The following is a 20,554-nucleotide window of genomic DNA, read 5'->3' as shown; positions in this document are numbered from 1 at the left end:
ACAACTAAACACTGGCTACTGACATCGAGATCAAGAAGATAATATTCGATGTCAATTTCGTATCTAACTATAGGTTTTGTAAAGAAAACGTCAAAAAAAAAAAATGATGCAGACTACAACGATATAATAACTACTGAGCTCTAGTATTTCCCACTTTCTAGTTTTCAGTATATACAGTATTTTTGGCTTGAAAGCAGATGATTTCATGAGACAGGTATTTGAATTGAAATTTGGCTTGGCAGATTTGGTGGTAACTGCGCACGCGCCATATTCTGAACTCGTAGCCAAACGTACAGGCTCGTCGTGCACCGATTTGTCCCTTAGATACCAACTACTGACCCAGTAATAATAATAATAATAATAATAATAATAATAATAATAATAATAATAATAATAATAATAATAAGTTTTTTGGGCGCATTTAAAAAACTCAATGCGCTTACATTTTTCTATTAAAAAAATAGCTAAAACTAATATAATGTTATAATTTTTCTAAGACACTAAAAAATAAAATAAGTGAAACAACTAATCAAAGGAAAAAAATTAAGGTTACATAAAACTAGGTTAGCCCAATAAAAATAGATCAACAATAAAATTATATAACATAAAGTAAAAAATGTCAGCAAGCGCTTTTTACGCACAACACCACTAACATAGCATTAACGAGGAAATAGGCAAAAGACAATTTTCTGTTTTGGTTTTTGTGATTAATTAAGTTAGCTTTAGCTTACTCGTAGATCAATAGCAACCTGGTTTCGACCAATGACACGCTTTGTTAATATCAAACAAATACAGTGAAAACAAGAAAGCTGTGAACCGAAAATATAGGCTGGAATGTTTACTTTGCAAACCAATCACATGCGAGATAACTAAATCGCAAACCATAACAGAAATCAGTTTTGTGGGTTTTTATGACACTGTGATGTTAAGCCTGATTGGTCGTGACACAGACCAGTGTTCACGATTTTCTTGTCTTCTCTGTAATGGACGAAACCGTTTTGAAACAAGGGGAATAGATTTAGAAAACAATCGTTTGGATTCGCTGGTGTCAACATAGAAAAGCCCACATTGAAGCACCGGCAATGGGACCAGTAAAATGGCAAAGTATATTATCTTTAATAGCTTTTGAGTGTCTTCTTGCAACAGGTAAGTAAAGTTTTGAGTTTTTTGTTTCTTAAATTGAAGAAACGAGGTAATTATACTTCAAACAATGGGGGAGTTTTATAGTCTAAGCATCGATGTCTTTTCCTGTGTCAACTTTATCGTTAAATTAAAACATGAGTTTGCTACTTATCGTCAGTTAAATAGAACAGTGTTTCGTAATTAACAGTTAGTAAATACGGCGACCTGATCCCGACAGGACCTGCTGTATGGGACAGGTCATCAACTCTCTGTTTTGTTTAGTTAACAGTGAAGCGACTTACCGCATTTCCTTGATTTATATAAAGGAACTTCCTCCTTATCACCAAAGATGATAAAAATAAGCCCATAGAAAAGCAATGGGCTCTTAGGTCCTTTAAAACTGGGCTGGGTCTACCTGGAGATTTCAGGTCAATTGAATACCTAGTGGCTAATTATTAACAACAACAAGAGTTCCGGGGCTGAGTATTTTCTCAACTTTTACTTCCACGATAGACCAACTTTAGAGGTGCAGTTAGAAATTCGCTAATAACTTTATAATCACCAATGTTTTTAAAACATTTTTACAATGAGAGGTTTATTTTTTAATTGTATTTTTATTTCTTCCAGTTCTCTGTCAGCCAATCGATCAAGCATTCCTTGACAACATGGCGTCCAGTCTGGATCTACGTTTTGACGTATTATCTAACATGGCGGGAGGGTGTTATGTTCGTTTGACCTTCACCAACAAAGGTCGCTTTGCCATCAGTTCTGGTAAATGGAAAATCTATTTTAGCATTATCAGAGCAATGAGTCACGATGCCAATCCTTTCGCATCAAACCTGAAAAAAATGACTGTCGCTCACATAGACGGCTATCTTCACAAACTGACGCCCACTAAAGCCTTTCCAAACCTACTTCCGGGTCGCGACGTTCAAGTTGATCTCTACGCGAAAGGTGCGATTGTTGCCAAGACTGACGTCATGCCAAACTGGTATGTGACCGCTCGTGGCTTGGAACCGAGAATCATCGAAAGCACTAAAGGAGAAAGTTTAAAATTTGTTGGATCATTTGATTCAGCTTCAAAATGGAAACGCTCTCCACAAGATATGTACAATCCGTACACTCCTGAGAAACGCTTCAAGATTAATAACATTGCTGATCTCAAAAGGCCAGGAAATCTTATTATACCGACTCCATTGGTTTTAAAATATCTAAGCGCGTCACAGACAGTGGATTTAAATAGTGGAAAGTGGAATATTGTCGCTCAGAGAGGTTTGGATAGAGAAGCTCGATATCTAGCAGGTATGGTTCTTAGTCCACACCTTCATGTAAGTGGGGACCCGATCATCAAACCCTGGAAAGGGGAAGGGGGCGCTCTTGAAAACAATTTTTCTTGGTCCTTTGGGCCTTAGTTTGGCCTAAAAAAGCCCGGGTCCCTGGCCTCTCGACGACTGTTGGCCAAATAAATGGTGTGGCTTGAATCATATTTAAAGTTTGAAAAACTACGTTTTAAAATTAATGGCTACTTAATTTATATTTTACTAGAAAGGAGCTATATTGAAAGTCTGTATTCTGCATTTCAATTTTAATCAATATTCATTAATGGTGTAAAATTCTTCATGATTAACTCTTTAAACACAAAAAAAAAAGGTGTCTGGTGTGAAAATTTTCCAAATAATTGTTTTTGTATGTATTTGCTTTGATATTGGTGAACAAACTCCAGAACCATAAATTTGAATTACAATTCAGTCATGCCATAAGCCTAAATATTACTATGGCGAATATCATAAGAATGTCGAAGGAGTACCCCCAAATAACTACAAATAATAATTTGATTCCTTTCGATTAATTCTTCTGTAGAAAAGCTCAAGATGAAATTTATTAAAACTAAAACACCACCACGCAAGTTTATTGAGCTCAAGATCGGTACTGTTGATATAAAACACAAGAACAGTGACAACGATGAAGCTTACAGCATGGAGGTTGATCCTGAGAAGGAAGTCATAAAGATTGTTGGAAAAACTCCCAAGGGGGTGTTCTGGGGAGTCCAAACCCTTTTGAGTATCGTGAACAATGGCAAGGTACCCTGGGTCACCGTGAAGGACGCTCCGAGATACGAGTATCGAGGACTGAGCATAGATGTTGCTAGAAACTTTCTTCCTAAGAAGGAAGTGATGAAGATCATTGATGGGATGGCAATGTTTAAGATGAACAAGCTCCATCTTCATTTGACGGATGATGAAGGCTGGAGGTTGGAGATTCCTGGATTACCAGAACTTACAAAAGTAGGTCTGCAGGAGCATATTCCTGTGCCGATTAGCGTATCGCCCATCTGTCAATCTGCCTAGGTCAATAGTCAGATATAGGCAGGTGCTAGACATAGACAGATACGCAGATTAGCAGATATGGTAGATAGGCAGACCGTCAGATAGGTAAGTAGGTAGGTAGATAGGCAGGTAGGTAGGTAGGCAGGTAGATAGGTAGGTAGGTAAGTAGGTAGGGGGAGCAGGGGAGAGCAGGGATGCCGCAGTGGTGAAAGCGCTCGTCTACCACCAATGTGGCCCGGGTTCGGTTCCTGGACCCGGCGTCATATGTGGGTGGAGATTGTTGTTGGTTCTCGTCCTTTTTCCGAGGGTTGTTCTCCGGGTTTTCCGGTTTTCCTCCCTCCACAAAAACCAACATTTCCGAATTCCAATTCAAACTGGATAGAAGAATCGCATGAAAACCAGCTAGAGCTAAAGAGCTCTCAAAATATAGTTATTTATACCATGCCATAGAAAATACAGCCAATCAGAATACAGGAAAGCCGTTGTATATTCGACGGTATTCAACCCAACCTTCCCATCGTGCGCTGCGATTGTATTCTCGACGAAATTTAGTACGCGTATTTTCTATGGCATGGTATAAAATAGTTACACAACACTTTCTCGTGGTATACTATGGAATATCCCACTTGTCACTTGTATTTTCTTGGTATACACACTCGCCTAAAGGCTCGTGTGTATACCGAGAAAATACAAGTGACTCGTGGGATATTCCATAGTATACCACTCGAAAGCGTTGCATAACTAGTATTTATTATTCGACAGATGCGCGCGCTGCCCATATATGGTCAAAATGTTAACGATATCTGTCATCCGTACATAACAGATATCCTGCGATATTCGTAGGTTGCGAAGATTCGTCCGAGATCTTGTAAAGCGCTGCATAATTACAGTTTTTCTATGTCCAAAATGTGTTTCGTTGACAATTTGTTGAATAATAAAACAATTATCCTGCTCAATCTTGCGGAATATCGTCTGGTTTTAGCCAACTCGGCCTACGGCCTCGTCGGCTAAGTATAAGGCGATATTCCGCGCGATTTCGCAGGGTAATTGTTAAATATTTGATTATTCATTTTAGGTAGAGAGATAGGTAAGGAGAAAGGCAAGCGAGTTAGACCAAAAGGCAAATAAGCAGATGGGCAAATAGTCGATAGAAATTCAGCAGATAGGTAGACAGATTACTCGGCAAGCAGAGATAAAGAGAACCATGAAGCTTTAATTTACAGCAGAAACAGAAATGAATGAGTGGAACAGAAGATATTAAAGGTATTGCAATCGTTAAGGTTTTTTTTAAAAAAATCTCTTCTTCCAGGTTGCATCACAGAGATGTCATGATCTACAAGAAGCACATTGCCTTGCGCCTCAGCTAGGTTCAGGGCCGTTTAACAACACGTCTGGAAGTGGTCACTATACCGTCAAAGATTACCAAGAAATCTTGAAGCACGCCAAAGCACGACACATTCAAATTATCCCGGAGTTCGACCTCCCTGGCCATTCACATGCTGCCATCAAAGCCATGGAAGCTCGATATAAAAGGCACCGCGACATGGATCAAATTGAAGATGGACTACAATTTTACTTAAACGATTTAAAGGATGAATCCATTTACCAATCAGGACAATTCTTTTTTAATAATTCTGTCAATCCGTGTATTGAGACATCCTACCAATTCGTGGATAAGTTGGTACATGAAGTGAAAGCCCTGCACAAAGGGATTCAACCGCTCAAAGCCATCCATCTTGGGGGAGATGAAGTTCCATTAGGCGCATGGAGTCTGTCTCCCGCCTGCCAAGAACTGTCAGAGAAAATAAAATCTGATTATCCTGACTGGAAGGCGTTTTTTATTCAGCGCATCGCTAGAATTGTTGGGAAGTACGGTGTCCACCTGGCGCTGTGGGAAGATGGATTGATGGACCACTCGCACACGCCTGTCATGCGGAGCAAACTGGGTGGTGACGAGGTTTATGGTTACGCCTGGGGAAATACTATGAATCTTGGTTACAGACTGGCAAATGATGGGTACAAGGTATTTGTTGCTTAGCCGTTAATTGGTGTCACCAAGGGTGTTACTAAGCGTGGTATGCGATTAATAAATATATTGCATTTGGCTAATGATTTGCTCACAGTTGTACTGTAAACATAGCCAATCAATCAATCAATCAATCAATAAATCAATCAATCAATCAATCAATCAATCAATCAGTCAATCAATCAATCAACCAACCAACCCAACCAACTAACCATCCAACTAACAACCAACCAACCAACCGCGACCAATCAATCAATCAACCAAAAAACATTCGTGTGTGTTACTGATACAAATCTTACTCACCTTTTAACGACACGTACTGGCAAATATCTCCCTCGCACCGTTCTTAGTGTCGTCACGCATCCTCCCCTGGCTGCTCACTTCGAAACATCCTTTCCCTTTTTTCTTGTGCTCCCGGGAGATCGTTCACATTTTCCCGCTTCGGTTGTGCGGAGACATTCTGGGCATACGGATCATTTTATACGGCATTCGTCACGATCACCGAGCATTTAATCCGGACGGCCCTTATGTTTGTACTAATTCGTTAGCAGAAACTAAACGAGACCTGTATGCGCGTGTCGCACGTCCGTTTAATTATTTTTTTTTCCGCGGCGTCACTCTCTATATGGTGCCGATAACCCTTATCGGGAATATCGGCTTCCCGCTGCCGTGCAAGTAAGGCGCAAACTTTTATCTTTTAGCTTATTTTATACCACCGTTACCGCGCTACTTCCCGTCCTTTCGTATTTTCTTCTGCGTCTACCGGTTAAACGCAGAAGATCGAGACATACGTCTCAATATTCTCTGCTGTGTAGATATTTGGGATAACTACTTTCCCTAATTTGCACGCGAGTTGCGTTCGGGAGCAAAAAAATTGTTTTCGTTTTTTTTCTTCGTTCTGACGTCTTCGAGAATTACGTTTTCGAACATTCGATAAATCTGAAAAAAATTTTTTTTATGGACGAAATGCGATAAAAAAAAATTTAAATGTAGGAAGGGAATTTTGTACTACCTTGAGTCGAGTCTCCTTCTGTTTGATCGGAATTGTAAAATTTGGGCTTCCACGGCAGCTGTCGCACTCCTCTCTTTCCGCTCTAACAAGCGTTTTTTCTTGAATTCCGTTCCCTTCTCAGTTTACTCTTGGTGATCGTGCCTTTTTGCCTTTGATGGCTTGCGCTCTGTCGCTTAGCAGATCACATTCACTATCATTCGGAGTTACCATTTTTACTCGATATGTATGCATTAAACAACATCAAACTTCTTCAGGCAAGGGTCACTATAGCTGAGAACTCCAAAATAACGCATGCGATTGGTTAGACTGGCGGGTACGGTTCCTGAGATATATGAACCGAAGGTGATTGGCTGATGGTGGAAAGGAATGTTGTTCGATGTGAGCAGCCGTTAGTGGGGAGGAATTTGCGTGACGACACTAAGAACGGCTGCGAGGGAGACTAACTGGCAAAGGGTCTCATTAAAGTTGCTCCAGGCTGTTCAGGGTCTTGGTCCTTCCTTGGTCCGTTCTTGATCGATAATTCAGGTTTAAGAATGTTGATGACTTTACTATGAAAGGACACTCAAAGACGTTCCATGAAATCAATCTTTTCCGTTATTACAGGTTATAATGACTCAAGCATCTTATCTGTATTTTGATCACCCACACGAGCCGGATCCAGAAGAGAGAGGAATTTACTGGGCCACCCGGTACACGGACACTCGAAAGGCGTTTGGCTTTATGCCTGAACACTTGTACGACAGTATTGAGAAAGACGGCGATGGCAGACCGATTGCCGATTACTGTAGTGAAGTCGGAGGCTGTGTTCCACCTCAGAAACTTGACAATATAGTGGGTGAGTAGTAAAATATAGCAAAAATATATATTCATGCTTTATGCTCGCCACTCACTAGCCGATTTTTCGTCGCAGAACTGGAGATTTTGTATCGGAGTCAAATGAAAGGCTTTCCACAAGTTGTTTGGAATTTCCCGAAAAGCTGCTCATAATTTCTCAAAAAGGTGCTCAAAACTTGCTGCAAAAATCCCAAAAAGGTGCTTTTGATAAATAAAAGTTGCTCGAAAGTTGCCCAAAAAATCTAAAACGCTGCTTTTTATCACGAATATTTATCCAAATATATACTAATTTCTCTTTGAAGTAAAGATTTCTAAGCAGTTTCAGGTCATTTCATAGCAAAAGAAGTATCTAATGAACATTTTAACGCAAATATTTGTTAATTAGCAAGAATTTCTTTCACTGAGGAAAGTCGTGAATATATCGATGACGTCATGTTTGCTGACGGGTTTTGTAATGTTTTCAATGCGACTGAGCCGAAAGTTGAAACATCTTCGGATGTTCCTCGAACATCTTCGGCAAACTTCGTTAATCTTCACAAATGTTCGTAAGGCCTTTAAACAGCACTGCTCCTTTAAACAACATTTGGACAATCTTTGGAGATCTTCGGTCAAGAAATTGCTCAAAATGCCAAACGTTGCTCAAGAGGAAAAAAATGCTCGAAGGGGAAAAAGTTGCTCAAAATCTAATAAGTTGCCAAAACGTTGCCGAGCAACTTGTGAAAAGCCCTAGTCAAATGAAGCTTAATGGGGTCAACATCTGACGGGCCATCAGCTTGCCGCACACTAGCCGATTTTTTGTGGTGCTCCTGTTCGACAGCCGCCTTGTTGAAAAGGCCCGACAAGACATTTTGAGATCTGGTACTGCCAGATATTTCCCTACAAGGCCCGTTCTTATCGTAGACTAATGTCTGAATTCACCGCACACTAACCGAGAAAATAAGATACTTTTACGGCCGACATAAAATCGGCTAGTATACAACAGACTTCAGGGTCTAATTTAGCCCACATTTTTTTTTAATTGACAGGTTTGGCCGGCGCTATCTGGTCAGAAACAATAAGAACTCCCGCTCAGTTCCAGTCCATGATATTCCCAAGGCTACTTGCCGTGGCCGAGAGATCCTGGCATCAAGACGCATGGGAAAATAGCAGAAATAAATTAAACAGAAACAGAATGAAGGAAGCAAGCTGGACAAAGTTTGCTAACACTCTGGGCTACAAGGAGCTAGCTCGCTTGGACAAGCTGGGTATAGCTTATCACATTCCTGTACCGGGTGCAAGGTATTGGTCAACTATCTCATTCCAATACGGTATAAGAGAGGCTGGGAGGCACGGTGTCTTATTGGTTATCTCGTAAAACGCCTGGTCGAACAGTCCTGTTTCGATCATTGTCCGACGTTATTGTGTTGTATTATTGAGAGAGATATTTCCTATAGTGGACGATACGTTAAGGTTAAGGCTCCGCCCGTAAGGGGTACCTTTTTCTTTCTGGAAGTATATAAAAGGGTAGCGAAAACTGTCATTTAGATATTTAAAAGGGCATTTCAAAATAGTTAAAGGGGTTACTCAAGTGGTAAGTTTAGGAAAGTGAAGCAATATTTCTGCCGTTGGTATGTGGAATGGTACTATTTTCTACGGAGTTAAGGTATATTTAGGGGTAACTTTTTCTGTCAAAAATGGTATATTAAGGGAAAGGATTAGACCTCGGGGCGGAGCCTTCCCGGTTTCCAAATTTAGCCATCCTTGACTTAATATATCCGTGACAAAAATACTGCTTCCAGCTTACTGAAATGTAATATCTCTCTCTTCAGGATGATAAATGGAGTTCTCGTTACCAATGTAGCCTTCCCTGGTCTTACCGTTGAATGCAGTATTGATGGCGGACGAAGTTGGTTTGATCCAAACAAGGCAACTGTCGTCAGTGGTAAATTACTCCTCAGAGCCAGGTGAGCAAACTTTTAACAGGTTTTATCTGCTGTTATTACAAGGAGGTTATAAATCGCTTTGACTGTTCCCAAAGAAAGCTTGTACTACTGTGCAGTACTCCGTGAGTCATGGTTTATTATGTCTGTACAAAAAGGTTCCAAATAATGTACTGTTTTTTGTTTTTGTTTTTGTTTTTGTAGGTCTGCTGACGGCAAGCGAACAAGCAGAACAGCAAGAACTACTTTATCTAGGAACTATTTTCAAAAGACCCTTCATAATAACTACAGGCCGTAGTTTCCGCTTAAAAAACAAGCATTTTAAAATAGAAGCCTCTTTAAGATGTTTGGCGTCATTAAGAAACATATATAGTTTTTCAATTTATAAACATTTGTACGGACAAGAGACAGCGTATTCTAATTTGCCGCGTTTTCGTGGGTTGGGTAGCAGCTGCTCTTACAATGTCTCACGGGATCAATTTAGGTTTCTGAAACGCCACCCCCTCCCCACCTAACATTAACCCTTACTTATCCTTTGGGCAAAATGTTAGGTTTGGGGGGGGTAGGTGAGCGTTTCCAGAAACCTAAATTGATCCGTCTCACGTGAATGGCTTGCTACCATTCGAGAGAACTATAGAACAAACAACAGGAACAATGTCCCAAGCCCCAAAAATAATTATAAGAACTGCTACACTAGAAGATCAGTATAGAATTACAAGCTTACTGGATCTGCTACACTACCGTTTTCATGTTGTTTTGGTTTAATTACCTATAATTACACAAAGAAGCATAGGTGATATGCTTCTGTTACACATCATTAAAAAGTTTTGTTATATTAATGTGGTTGTCGATTTTGTGTGTTGGGCCGTCCTTTGCAAAATTTTCAGTAGGCAAGCAAATTACAATTGAGGGCATTAACCGCTTACATCAACCCTCATATGATGTCATCAACCACATTTTGACGCAAAAGACATGTGTACAGTTAGCCAATTTAATTTTCGTTTGACTTTTTTGGTCGTGGCAGGGAGGTGGGGGCCTTTAAATGTTGGAAATATCAAATAAGGTAAGTTTAGAGTGACTATCAGAAATGCTACGTGTGGGAGATGTGACTTTTCAAGTTTAAACATCTCTTGTCTGTATAAAAAGAACTGATGGCATATGTTATGGTTATGCTCTGAATATCCGTCGTATTTACGTTCCGCGGCCAGTATTCAAATCACACCAATCAAAACTGATATGTTCAACAACTTGTACTCATACTTCGTTGAAATGTTCTTCTCGGGCTGACACATTTGTCAGGGGTAAGCAATCATTGCGAAATGCCAATGAAATTTGACATATTTCAGTAACTACGTTGAATAAACCATTGTACATTTGTATTAGGTTTTGGATACTTTGTATTACAGATAATCAATTTGCCAAAAATTTGTGGTAAAAAGTTTGAACATTATTTTATAATTTGGTCAGAAAAAACCTTTAAAAGTATTGAAGCGAGAGACGAATCACAACATTTGCTCGAGCAAATCGCTGCTCAGGCTAGACGAAAGTTATGAATCCAATCACTTTTGTTTGCCCATGGTAAATACCTTCTGTCAACATTTACACAGGCAAAGGTCCGTGGTTTGAATTCGTTAAAAGATAATTACCGCTTAATGCAGATGCGTTTAACGCTCTGTGTCGGCTTTCAATGCCTTCCAGTGTTCAAAGCGACCAAATCTTTCTCACTTCGAGCGAAGGCTTCACTTATAATTTGATTTGGTATATGGTGTATCGATGTGTATTCAGCAAGCGAGAATCATGAGCTTGCCTTCGACGATTTAAATTCTTGCTTCGCCTCTCTTGATTTCTTTGCCAACATAAAGGAACTTGGAAACTGAAATACACAGCTGCTTACTAGTTAGTACGGTGTAAGACTAGCGACAATGGTGTCCTTGCTTGCGGTGTTTTTTCATCGACTGATACTTTCAGGTTTGTATGCTTTGTTGATACAATACATGCACGAGATACAACGCTTAAATTTTCTGATTGGGATGTAGCGAAGGATGAATGCAGAGTTCAAAATCGAGAGTTTGAAATAAACGTTCCCAGCGTCTTATGTCGAAAATTCGATCTGGAAATCCTTTATATTACAATTACTAATCAGAAACAATTTGATTCTGAAACTCGCACACGGCTAACTGTACAAAAACAGACTAAGATATTTTAGAGTCTGTGTTCCCTGGCAATTTTCGATTCACTTTCCAACAAAATTTTTATCAAATAAAAATATACCACTAAAATATAAATAATTACTAATTGATTTTGCAGTTGTATTCTGGTATCTCTTGGCCCCAGGCCTAACACGCGGAATTGAGCAAAGCGACATCAACAACATGGTCTCGAACTTGAAAGTTCGCTATGATGTCATTGACAATCTCCAAACATCTTTAAGGGACAGAAGTAAAACATATCGTGCCCAGATCACCTTAACAAACGAGGGAGCGGCCGACATTACAGTGGGGGACTGGGCGCTGTACCTTTGCTCGATTCGTATGATAGAGCAAGAGAAAACGGCTCATAATTCCCAGGGATTCGTTCTCCCTGGGGGACAAGGCATCACTCTTACCCACATCAACGGATGCTTATTCAAGTTGGCACCTAACAAAGACTTCAAAACGATGAAACACAAAGACAAGCTCGTTCTCGCTTTTAATGCCTCGTTTTGGTGCGCCTCTAAAACTGACGTCATGCCAAATTGGTATATAGCCGCTGAAGGATTGCAGGCTCGAACCATAACAAGTACTGCAGGAGAAAGACTTAGCTTTGTTGGAGCGTTTGACACTTCCGAAAAATGGAAACGTTTTTCAAGCGATTTATACAATCCTTACACACCAAAAGAGCGTCTAGAACTTGGGGTAGTGAAAGATCTCAAAATGGCGCCAAATATTGTGATTCCTACTCCAGTGGAAGTAGAACAAGATAAGACAAAAAGAAAAGCTTTCTTTGGGACTGGTGACTGGATCGTTGTGGCACCAAAGGAACTGGATACTGAGGCGCAATATTTAGCCAGTAAGTGCTGAGTTAAAGAGCTACTAGGTCACACAATTGTAGGCAATTTTAGCTCAGACCAACTGGTCGATAAATTTACTGAAATACAAAAATAACACCACCTTAAAGTTGTAGAAGAACTAAAAAGGCACACACCCACACACAAAGACGGAAAGTTTGAAAAACGTCGGTCCGCTTAAGTTTATCTAAGTTCGTATGAAAATGTCATTTATAATGCTAAAACATCATCCTTGTTTGTTATGTGGCCGTGATTTTGCCAATACCTGACCGTTGCTATGTCAATTTGAGATCCAGAAAAAAGCTGAAAACTAACGAAAAAAACACAGGACTTAAAATACGGCGGCCAAGCCCCTTTAAGTTTTAAAGATCTAAAAATTAATACCGACAACAGGTCTCATATCAGAAATCCTTAAGCCAGCTGCTCTCGACCAGTCTTTTAAAAACAGACCGAAATAATAACACTGAGTGAGTGAGAACTTTTCGAGTGAGTGAGTGAGAACTTTTTGACCGCCTTCTTTTTACTGGGGCTACACAATTCAGATATTTCCCTAATTAGACAGTTTATACGTTATTTATTTCCCGACAGAGAAACTAGGAATAAACGAGGTAACAACCGGCGCCAGCAAACGTATATTCCGCATCATCCTGCTGACAATTGGCAGTGTAAAGATCCGAGGTGAATACACCACCAACAGCGAGGCGTACGAACTGGACGTCAACACCGACAAGATGATCATTGAAATAACAGGAGTGACAACAACTGGTATCTTCTGGGGAGTCCAGACATTACTTAGTATCACGCACGAAGAACGAGTCCCCAGTATTGTCATTCACGATGAACCAAGATTTGAATACCGAGGGCTGAGTTTGGATGTCGCCCGCAACTTTGTCGACAAGGAGGAGATTTTTAAACTGCTTGAGATCATGGCGATGTACAAGCTAAACAAATTACATTTTCATTTGACAGATGACGAAGGGTGGAGATTGGAAATACCTGGTTTGCCAGAGTTAACTAAGGTTGTAAAGTAACAGGCGTCCTGTCAGCTTTTTGACAAATGTTGGATTTCTTTTTGGTGGTTTCCAAGCTTCTCAGCCAATCAGAGCCAATTGCAATTTGACAGCTACTTTGATTGCTCCGCCTTACGGTCGACTCGCCTAGCCCGGGGGGGGGGGGGGGGTGATTTTCAAAGCATTACATTACATAAAATGGTAAAAAAAAGGAAAACAAAACAATATAAGCTAGAGATGCCAAAATATGTCAAAACTCTAATCGATTGGGAACCTGTGTATGGCGTGTTTCATTGTCAGTGTTAAACTTAATTTGCTTTTCCTATTGGCATCTAGATGGCCATTTGAAAACCATGTTAGTGATTGAGGCAGGCTGGTAAATAATTGCAATTGTTTGCTCTTTGATTTGCTGGGAAGTTTAAAACACTAATTGGACGACCCACAACAAATGTGCCAAAAAATTATTAAATAGATTTAGCCAAGTCTAAAAGCGGAGCTCCCCAGCTTTTTACTTCGCCCTTTTCGTAAAAACATATTCAAAAATCAACAATTAATTCTGCACATCTAAAGTTTTTTTTTACCAAAATCAGCACCGAAATGTCAAATTTCTCCTCCATAAACGTAATGACCTAACCCTGATATGTGGATTTTTCCGATCTTGCAGTTTTGATCGAGTTATGTTCAAATGTTTTCTTATTTTCAAGAGTGATCAATACGTAATTTTTCCTTACACGTTATTGACGAACAAGCTTACCACAATTTGTTAGTGTTGGTCCTACCCATTCTAACTGAATTAAGACAGTTATACTTATGTTACAGATTGGCGGTAGGCGATGTCATGATCCTCGTGAAAGAGTTTGCATCGCGTCGCAACTCGGTTCTGGCCCATTTACCGGGAATTCAGGATCCGGCTTCTACTCTGCGAGCGATTACTGCGAGATACTGCGGTATGCTCAAGAACGACACATCCGGGTTATTCCAGAGTTTGACATGCCAGGGCACGCCCATGCTGCCATTAAAGCCATGGACGCAAAGTTCGAAAATTTTTCATCCACCGGCAATTTAAAAGAGGCCGAAATGTATCTCCTCTCGGATGCAAACGACAAATCAAAGTATCTAAGTGCTCAATACTTTAAAGACAACTCCATCAATCCTTGTTTGGAGTCCACTTACAACTTCATAGAAAAGGTCGTCAGCAGCGTCCAGCTTCTCCATAGTGGCATCCAGCCTCTTACGACCTTTCACTTCGGTGGAGATGAAGTTCCAGTGGGGGCCTGGACCGGGTCACCGGCGTGTCAAACAACTAGCAGCGAAACTGGGATTTGATTTCAATGGTAAACATATTGTCAAAGAGCTTATGGGATATTTTGTTAGACGTGTGTCGAATATTACGCATCGACATGGTTTGGATCTTGCTGCTTGGGAGGATGGCCTCATGGGAAGTAATGAGCAACCTTATCAACGTGATAAGTTGTTCAATAGACATATATATACCAACACTTGGGATAACGTTTGGGAGTTGGGAAAGGCGAACAGACCGTATAAACTAGCAAATGCTGGCTATAAGGTAAGCTTAAAGTGCCTCCAGAACGCACGTTGAAAATACATGCCAAGTTAATTCCACAAATAACCAACAAAAACTGGAAAACTCATTCGGTTCCGCTGTGTGTTTGGAAAATTAGACCACATTGTGAATTGAAAATGCATTTTTTAAAATGTTTTATTGCGAATAATTTTGAATAATTCATTTTTTGTTTGGTTTGAGTTTTTCCATTTATCAAGATAGGATGGCCATTTGAAGAGTTAATTGACTGCCATGCATTTTTCTGTTTTTGCATACTTTTGTAAAAGCAAACTGCTATTCTTAAGCTATCACTTACGAAACACTGACTAAGGCAACAACCAACTTATTTTTTAAAAGACATAATTTATTATTAAGATATATTAAGTACCAGGTTGTTATAGTACACAAATATCATGTAGTTTCCACACTTAATGATCAATTTTTCATGCGGTATGAACTGCGCACGCCAATTAAATCATTTTCTCCCTAGGTATTATCTTTTAGTCACGAACTAGGCAATAACTTTCTTATTTTCGTGGTGATAACAGGTTGTGATGACCCAAGCGACTCACTTATTTTTTGATCACCCGTACGAGCCTGACCCTGAGGAGCGAGGCTATTACTGGGCTACAAGATTTACCAATACAAAGAAAACATTTGGCTTCATGCCGGACAATCTTTATGCCAACGCTGATACAAAGAGGAACGGAGAACCTATCAAGAACTTGTGTGAGAATTTGTATAAGAACGAATGTGTGGCCTTGGAAAAACCAGAAAATATTGCAGGTTACTTAATTCTCTATTTTTAAACATAAACAATCCTCTCAACAGTAATTTGCCAGGCAAGAAGGGCATTTAAAAAAGGAACTTTTATACGGTGCAAAATACGAGTTTTAGTTAATTAACTTTTAGGAATATTCTATTGTATCATTTTTTCATAGACTGCAAAACAGTTGTTTTTTCTCGAAAGTCGTTGAAAAAAGCGCTTATCAAGGCGTGAAGTTTTGACAATGGCTCCAGACCTCTTGCTCTCGATCGTTCGAAGACCTAGCGCGTTCTCAAAAGATACGACTGTTTTGCAGTCTATTTTGTCAGGACTGTGGTTCTTTCCTAGCTGTTGTTCGTACTTTGATCTTGGAAATGGCTGCGCCTAATTAGAACATCGTCTATCACGTTCATCGTCTCACCCTGGTTTTTAAATCTTGTTTCAAATTCTTTTTCCTCCTCCTCCTCCTCCTCCTCCTCCTCCTCCTCCTCCTTTACCCCTTTCCCCTTTTTCCACCTTCTCCCCCCAATTCCCTCCCTTCTTTAGCCTTCATGCAATCCCTAAAGGTTACCATTCTCACACAGTAACTATTGTTTCAGGCATGTCAGGAGCATTGTGGAGTGAGACTGTGAGGACACCTGAACAGCTGCACTCACTTATTCACCCTCGTCTACTTGCTTTGGCCGAGAGGGCATGGCACAAGGCCGAGTGGGAGAGTGAGACCGACAAAGCTGTCAGAGAAAGGGCACAAGCAGAGGACTGGGAACGATTCTCGAACACACTGGGATACAAAGAGCTTGCACGTTTAGATAAGCAAAACATCAAGTACCATCTACCACCCCCAGGGGCAATGTAAGTCGAACAAAATCGACGAGAGAGAAATTTATCGGTCAGTGGTTCAAGCTTTTTGTAAAAACTTCCGAGTTCTCATAAAAGGAGTTTTCAAACTAAATTAAAACCCATAACTTTCTGCAACCTATCCAAAATTTAGTAGGCTTGAGTGTTTTTACTGTTTTTTAAAAGTCTGCAAGCTTTTTAGTTTTTGCTTAGAAATTTACAAAAATCACAAAATAAGCTGTAACAGTTTGTGCTAAAAATAAGTCGTGGCCTAATAAGCTCTTTCCTCTAAGTAAACGAACGTTAACCCTTGCATTAAATTTCGCTCACGCGAAATACTTTTAGAATCTTAACTGTGTAATGTACTTCTGCTTTAGAGTTGAAGATGGCAGGCTCAAGGCCAGCGCGATCATTCCAGGGCTTAGGGTCCAGTACACCGCGGACAATGGCCACACGTGGCGTGACGTCAGCGACGAAACCCTTTTATCACAGAGCGTGAAGATTGGCACCAGGTTGGTATCATTGACTCGATGCCGTCAAAAAGAATTTTCTTTGTGTTGTTATGCTAAAAACACTTATTACGGGTAGTTGTTTTCTCATTTATAGGTCAGCGGATCGTCGTCGCATAAGCAGACTCGTGGAGATCGAATTTCAACAAAAGAAAAACCCAAGATCCAGCAGCGGAGGGAAAGTGGAGCTGTGCTTGGAACTTTGTCTTCTGTTTCTTATGTCTCTAAGGCTTTTATGGTTTTAAAATTGTCTTTAGAAAGAGAAGTTTCTTTTAAAGTAAGATTTATTTTTAAGTTCGTTTTCTTGAAGGAGCTTTGCATGACATTTGCAATTCCAGTACGTTTTTTTTTACTGCTATAGGCATTAAGCCAGTGCCTCTTTCGAACCTCTGTTTTTGATTGGTTGTGTTTCGAAGGGCTAAGAAATTATGCCACCTTTTGACTTTTACAAAAACAACAACAACAACAACTTTATCCTACTGTAACAGAAAGGTTATGCTTTAAGTGCCAATAATGTTACTTTTCCGAGAGTGTCAAGTAGAAGTCTTGGGATCTATAACCCGCTCTTCTTCCAGGATTTAATCCGGGGATCCCTGTGTGGCACTGACGTAATCTTCTGTGTACCTCTTTTTTTTCATTAAAAAAATGTTTTGTTACCACTTAGACTACCGCTACTTTATTAACTAATCCAATTGCAATTTTTCGTAGTTTTCCATTCAACTTCCTCACCCTCCCCTCCCCTATTTTATCCCCATGCGAGAAAGCCTACTTACAGATCAATGATACAGTTGTCTGTTAGACCGAGTTGAAAACTGCGAGAAACTGTTTAAAGGAATGATAAGATTGATATATTAATGATATTAGTGAACTCTTTTTGCTGTGTATCACAGATTTATGGTGCAACTTCAAAATGTTCTTATTCTAGATTATCATGGACACTTTCGCACCAATTTTAACGTAACTAGTCATCTTCTCTTGGTCAGACGAAGCCCGCGTTAACATTCACACCACCGCCTGATTAGCTCAGTTGGTAGAGCGCCGGACTGCTGTGCGGGAGGTCGTGGGCCCTCGTGGGTTCGAACCCCAGACCGGACCAACACTCAGGGTCTTAAAATAACTGAGGAGAATGTGCTGCCTTTGTAATTGCATCTGCAAATGGTTAGACATTCTAGTCTTCTCGAAAAGGACGATAAACCGTAGGTCCCGTCTCCTGTATCTTCAGTCTTTTAACAGGGGACGTTAAAGAACCCACAAACTATTCGCAAAGAGTAGGGCACGAAGTTCCCGGTGTTGTGGTCTGGCCTTTGTGTGTAGTAAATTACAGTATGTGTACAGCGCATTTGAACATTACATATGAAAAATGCGCTATATAAATTGATTATCATTATTATCATTACCATTATAAATGAACTTCTGTTCAGACTTTGAGTTGTTTGCTGGCACCCTTTAACTGCGTATTAAAAAACATATAGATCAATTTAACTTGTTTCGTTTACTCTGCGTAATGAGAAGAAATTTTCAAAGAAAACTATTTTTAAATCAGGCTTTCAGTTTTTTTAGATCTTTGATTGGCTAAAGAGCGTTTACATAAATCAGTCGGAGTCGTCGCATTAACAAGAAAGTTTTGTACCCATGACAATGAGATTGACTTAAACTATAATTATTTGTGTGTCATGATTGTTTAGTAAACCAAGGTAAGTTACATTGGTGTTTTTGCTGTGATCAATGGATTGTTCATTTTAATTTCTCTAATTCACCTGTTCATATATGTTCTATGTGGGCTTCCCAAAAGTGTTCTTCTTTTTGTCTCGCTATATATATATATATTTGCCATCGAAATATTCTCTTTTATATCGAAAATTTGTTTGAATTTGTATCTACAAGAAACTAGTAATATTCGTAGTATTGCAGCTGATGAATGTGTGTTTTTTCCACTACTCTTTCGTGACTCGATTTGTAATTACTTTTGTTTCGGTTTAGCGCAAAAAAAAATAACCACTTATGTTAAAAGAACAATCTTTTCAAAAACGTAATTGCAACTTGGTCTCGCCATAACGCGCAATTAATCCCTACTTGGAAAAAAGGAGCAATTAATTTATACGGTTTTCCCTAGCACCTGTTGAAGCTTGAACTTTTAGACTAAACGTCCATTGTAAATCAAGCCCTTTGATATGATAACTTTTTTCACGTTTCGTCCTTAACTCTTTCGCACAAGTTTTGTTTATATATATATTTTTTGCGATCATAAAACTCTAGCATCATTCAAGTGGTAGCATATCTGTGTTAGTGAGACGTTTGCTGTCATTCTGAAACTTTTCCAAGTTGTATAAATGTGTATATATTAGCAAAGATATAGAAAGTGGTATAGAGTCAGTTTTACTTTGCCAGTGAAATATCCTGGACTAATACCACTATTCCTTAGCCCCTACGACTGTTGTTTTCGTTGTTGCAGGCCAAGAAATTTCCTCTTTAATTAATTTACACCACACATAAGACTGAACACCGGCAACCTCAGATTTCGTTTTACGTTGTTTAACGATAAAATCACTGTAGCAGCCCTGCGTGGCTACTGCGATAACCACCCGAGTGACGCCAAACGTCTTACAGATAGTCGCTAGCCAAAACAGAAGGAGGAAATTTAAATATTAAGCGAGACATAATCAGATGATTAAAAGAAAATTGCTTTGAAAATTGTTTTATAACAGGCGCTCACCAAACACAAACAAAACGAATATCAGAGAGACTTGGGTCATACAGTGATTTAAGACGGTTTCCACTGAACTTTCGAGCAATAAAGGCAAAAATAAAGTTACCAAAAAGAACCCATAGCGTGGTCACAGTTTTAATACAGTTAAGAAAAACGTATGGAAATGTTGGCTCTCGAGCTTACCCCGCGAGAGAAAAACGAATTTGAAGTTCTCCATATTTTAGTTAAAATGGCCGTTTCACGTCGGCTCAAAACAAAATAACACGCGTTTTTAGCCTTTTTACGACGTTTGACATTAACTCTCTCGAGAATGCTTTAGAATTTAATAGCGGGGTCAACTAGTGACAGAGCTGTTTCAAACAGTATACAAAATGTTACCGTGCTATGAGTAGATTTTTGGTAATTAATTTTTGCACTCATTGCTCGAGTTTTCAGCGAAATCTGTCTTAAATATGCTAACTAAAAAAATACTTGAAGGGAGCTATAGTCTATAGCGACAAAAAGGCTTTGAAAAGGAATATTTGGATGGGTAATTTTGGCTAAAATGAGTTTTTACATTTATTGGTGTGAAATAAAAAGAACCAATTTTAATAAAGGCTAAGTCATGATGTCATCGAAATTCTAAAACGTCAAAACGTACGAAGCCGTCGAATATCACAAAACGCAATAATTTCACGCTATTTATAAAGCTTTAGATATGATCAAAATTTAAAAGTGATGGTTTAAAATGCCGGCTAAGAAATTGTTTGAGGGAAATTGCAGTCTAGGTCGACAAAAGTCTTTGGAAACGAATATTTGGATGGATAATTTTGGCTAAAATGAGATTTTAAAAAAAAAGAACCCATTTAAAGGCGAAGCCATGACGTCATCAAAAT

At 39.4% G+C, this 20,554-nt stretch overlaps 1 protein-coding gene, 1 long non-coding RNA gene and 1 pseudogene across 4 annotated transcripts in view; all 3 read left to right on the top strand.

Annotated features, from left to right (window-relative positions):
• Positions 1 to 20,554, top strand: part of LOC144666174 (uncharacterized) — a 72,382-nt gene that overhangs the window by 37,562 nt on the left and 14,266 nt on the right. The gene's annotated exons all lie outside the window — the stretch shown is intronic.
• LOC144666113 (beta-hexosaminidase-like) lies at positions 430 to 9,709 on the top strand. 2 transcript variants are annotated; one of them, XM_078527471.1, is made up of 8 exons: positions 430 to 1,146; positions 1,750 to 2,424; positions 2,983 to 3,407; positions 4,759 to 5,472; positions 7,091 to 7,322; positions 8,347 to 8,599; positions 9,130 to 9,264; positions 9,445 to 9,709. In XM_078527471.1, exons 1-8 carry the CDS (start codon positions 1,083 to 1,085, stop codon positions 9,536 to 9,538), a joined length of 2,592 nt encoding a protein of 863 aa, XP_078383597.1. In that variant the 5' UTR covers positions 430 to 1,082; the 3' UTR covers positions 9,539 to 9,709. The 2 variants fall into 2 exon arrangements, with proteins under 2 accessions (XP_078383597.1, XP_078383598.1); XM_078527472.1 differs by having other exon boundaries at positions 430 to 1,648.
• LOC144665567 (beta-hexosaminidase-like) lies at positions 10,872 to 17,950 on the top strand (annotated as a pseudogene). The gene is made up of 8 exons (XR_013572980.1): positions 10,872 to 11,208; positions 11,548 to 12,288; positions 12,875 to 13,305; positions 14,116 to 14,863; positions 15,409 to 15,646; positions 16,226 to 16,478; positions 16,841 to 16,975; positions 17,070 to 17,950. The product of XR_013572980.1 is annotated as a beta-hexosaminidase-like (transcript).

This window comes from Oculina patagonica, chromosome 9, assembly GCF_052425735.1.
Source record: "Oculina patagonica isolate OP01 chromosome 9, crgOcupat, whole genome shotgun sequence".
NCBI classification, from domain to species: Eukaryota; Metazoa; Cnidaria; class Anthozoa; order Scleractinia; family Oculinidae; genus Oculina; species Oculina patagonica.
Note: the sequence above shows the minus strand (reverse complement) of the source record. Positions and strands in the feature narration are given on the sequence as shown.